This window comes from Cryptomeria japonica, chromosome 10 (assembly GCF_030272615.1).
Source record: "Cryptomeria japonica chromosome 10, Sugi_1.0, whole genome shotgun sequence".
Taxonomy (NCBI): domain Eukaryota; kingdom Viridiplantae; phylum Streptophyta; class Pinopsida; order Cupressales; family Cupressaceae; genus Cryptomeria; species Cryptomeria japonica.
This window is the reverse complement of record NC_081414.1, coordinates 295,932,330-295,935,789: the sequence shown is the minus strand read 5'-3', so window position 1 is coordinate 295,935,789 and position 3,460 is coordinate 295,932,330. Positions and strand designations below refer to the sequence as shown.

General features: G+C 33.3%; 1 protein-coding gene across 2 annotated transcripts; it reads right to left on the bottom strand.

Annotated features, from left to right (window-relative positions):
- Positions 1-296: 296 nt before the first annotated feature.
- LOC131029340 (uncharacterized) lies at positions 297-1,677 on the bottom strand. Of its 2 annotated transcripts, XM_059213406.1 has the most exons (3): positions 1,438-1,675; positions 1,255-1,284; positions 297-811 (listed from the first exon to the last, which is right to left on the bottom strand). In XM_059213406.1, exons 1-3 carry the CDS (start codon positions 1,438-1,440, stop codon positions 389-391), a joined length of 456 nt encoding a protein of 151 aa, XP_059069389.1. In that variant the 5' UTR covers positions 1,441-1,675; the 3' UTR covers positions 297-388. The 2 variants fall into 2 exon arrangements, with proteins under 2 accessions (XP_059069389.1, XP_057815770.2); XM_057959787.2 differs by lacking the exon at positions 1,255-1,284 and having other exon boundaries at positions 1,438-1,677.
- Between the last annotated feature and the right edge of the window lie 1,783 nt (positions 1,678-3,460).

Below are 3,460 nucleotides of genomic sequence, written 5' to 3'. Positions count from 1 at the left end.
ATCTAAACAACAGAAATATATGACGGGTAACTGAGAGAAAGCTCGAATTACGAAGAGTAATGAAAAAATGAAGTATAAAATCAGAAAGTTATAAAACATTAATCTGTTTCTGCAAATTTGGTTTAGAATAGAGAGCATTCACTTGTCTTAGCATTTAAGAGAAATTATTGAAATATCAAATTGATTTCTCTCACTCAAATATCTGATTACAAGTAACAAAGTCTATCCCAGTGAAAACAGGGAAAGTTTGGTATATCTACTGAAAAAGAGAACCCATTATCTACTGAAAAACAGAATGGGTTAAAAAGTCTTTTCTTCTGTACATCCTGATTACAGAAAAAACTGTTTTCAAAGGGTCTTGACAAAATCTACCCACTCTGCAGGAGACTCAGCAAAATAATACAAACCAATGAAAAGCTGTGAGTACTACAGTGAAAAAACACAGACTGGTAAAAAGCCATGACGACATCACAGTGTATTGAGCTGCAAGGGAACTCAAATAACTGAATACCGCTGAATTCAAATAGACAAAGAGAATTGTACGGCCTGTTCTCTGAGCCTTAGTAATCACAAGTACTATTGCCACTGTAAAATATACAACAATAGTACCCACAAAAATTATATTGAAAAAAAGGCCCTCAGCTTTCATGGCGGTGAGTAGGTAATGGAATCCACTACATACAAAAATGGCCATGTCTGTAATCAAAATGACCATGAATGGAATGAAAACGTCTCGCTTAATCAGAGGCTTTTCCAAGGGCTTGTCATGGTCTGCTTCCTCCAGTTGACTCTGTCGTCCATCAGATTTCTCCTGCAAATTTCAGCAAAAAAAAGTGTTAATATTGTCATGTGTGCCCACCTAATTTAAAAAGATATGTTCATATTTATTTTGCCTCCTTGATGGAATCCATAGCGCCGATGTTTTATCAGCTGCCTGAATCTCTTCCTTGCCGCGTTGTAATAACCCTAAATACAACTCTTTAAGGGTTTCTTGTATGGCGCACCTTGGCGGCCTCTGAGACTGAAATATTATGAATGAATGGAAAGATCATACAATTCAGACAGAAATTATAACCGGAAACCTAAATTATTTCATAGGTTTACAAGTGGGTGAGAAATCTGCAATACATGATTTGCAGTATACGTTGACAGAACTGTAAAATGATGACACAATTTGCAGTACAGACTGACAGAACTGTAAAATGATATGGATTCAAAAATTAGGATATGCATCATTCATGGAAAAAATTATACCTGCTGCCTTCTCCACAGTGAAGTGATTTTCTGGTCAGAACAAACACTAGAAATGAAGTTTACATATTTCAATATCGAATGCTAACAATATTAAACTTCTTGTTAACAATATTTGAAGCTTCAAAAGTAGAGATTAAAAAATAGCAAGAGAAACAGAGAAGTGAGAACAAATATAGTACTCACCATGCTTCAGTCTTGAACTCCCATTCCTGTGTTCAGTCATACATAGCGTAGGAAGGACATCTATTTATTTGCAAGAAAAGGGAAGAAAAAGTGAAATGGAGGGAATTTGTGCGCTCAACAGAGAAATTTCGTGCTTAGTGGGTAGTCTGTTACAACAGCATGAAAGACTAAATGATGAAAGAGCAGCCGGCATTTTTTTGGTGAGAGACGTGGTAGAAAGTTAAAGAGGGCTCGACTACCCATCGACACTAGAATCGAGGTTTTTCTTTCAAAGTCGAAAGAAGTATGAATCAATAGAATAGTTTATTTGTGTTGCAATTTTATATTTCTTTCATGATGTATGGCAATGAGTGAATCACTTCTATGAATGAAAAACCCCGATTCATTCATTCTTTCAGCTTTGAAAGAAAAACCTCTAGCTTTTTGATCAATTGATCAAGGATAAACTGATAGAGAATGAATTATGACTGACTCATTAAATAGAGGGCCTAGATACATCTAGAACTTGGAAAACTTGTATTATTAGAAATAAAACTAAAAACTAAAAACTAAAACAGCTTTTATGCATAATCATCCCAAATAAAGATGAAAAAATAATAGCATAAAATTATGCAAGTGGGAGGAGTTACTAAACAATATTCCAACACACCACATGCATTTGTTTTATGTTACACCCATCTAAAGTTCCTCTCTAAGTTTTCTTTGGTTTTTGTAATATTGTAAATTGCATAGCCAGCAATTTCACATCACATGAGCCTCCCCTTTTGATTATTAAAATAGGATTATGCAATATGATCCTTAATTTGATTATTAAAATAGGATTATGCAATATGATCCTTAATCAAATTAAGATGCTCTAATTTTATAAATATGTCTAACTCTCCAACCCCTTTAGTTTGATTTTTCACAAATGTTCGTACACTACATGTAGACGTTGCATGATCACCTACATCCTACTAGAATTTGTGCCTGTGTGCACTTCCATCCTACTAGAATCTATGACTCCAAAAATTGATCTCTTCAAAGACAATTCACACTCTCTCTATTTTTTAGACAACTCTACAACACTCTTGCTCTTTTATCTTACATGGTATTATGATGAAGCTCTAATTATCACATTGATGCCATCAATTCAAGCTTTAGACAATGTTCATCCTTTGTGATGATATTTGTGTGAAGGAAACTTTTTCCTTTAGATAGTGTATCTTGCTCTAGTAAAAGATTGTTAACTAGTGTCTTTGAAACTCTCTTTGAACATATTGCATTATCTTTAATTCGATAGTATAAAGTTATTTTAGTTGTATCTTTGTATGTATTTTATCTCTCCATCTTGTTTATCCATGGAGGTAGAAACAACAAAATAGGGGTTTGACTATTGCAAGACCTTATATAGTCACCCCAACATTTCTCTTTGGTCTTATGTGTGAAAGTCTTGAAGGGAGACTGTCCCATGGAAGCTCTTGCAACTTTCCACCATCTTGGGTGATATCTCCTCATTTTCTTATTTATTTCTCCATTTAGTTTAAATTAATATATAACTATCATTCATTGTTATTTCATCACACTGTGTCATTTCCCAACCTCAAAATCTATGCAAGATTGTATTATCATTTTCTCGTGGTAGTTTTATTTTCTACATGTACAAGATGTCAATTTTTCACATTGTGTAAACGTCTCGGATATAGATCTATAGCTAAACTATTTGGAAGACCTTTGTGACTGCACTTTCTATTTTTTAAGTCACCACAATTTATTTATATTCCTTGTTCATGACATAAATAAATATGTATAATACTTCCTGAGTTAAAATTCAAATTCATAATTAATAAGATCAACACAAAGATTCTGATTACCTTTGGTTTAATTGAGTGTGTAACTAAAGGAAGTTGATCTCTTAGAGGATATATCTCCTTTTTTTGTAGTTCACTTTTCCCACTTTACATTTTGGTAAATCCAATGTGATCACTTCCTTAAGTAAAATTTATACAAAATTAGATAAACTTATTGGTAGAAAATATTTGCA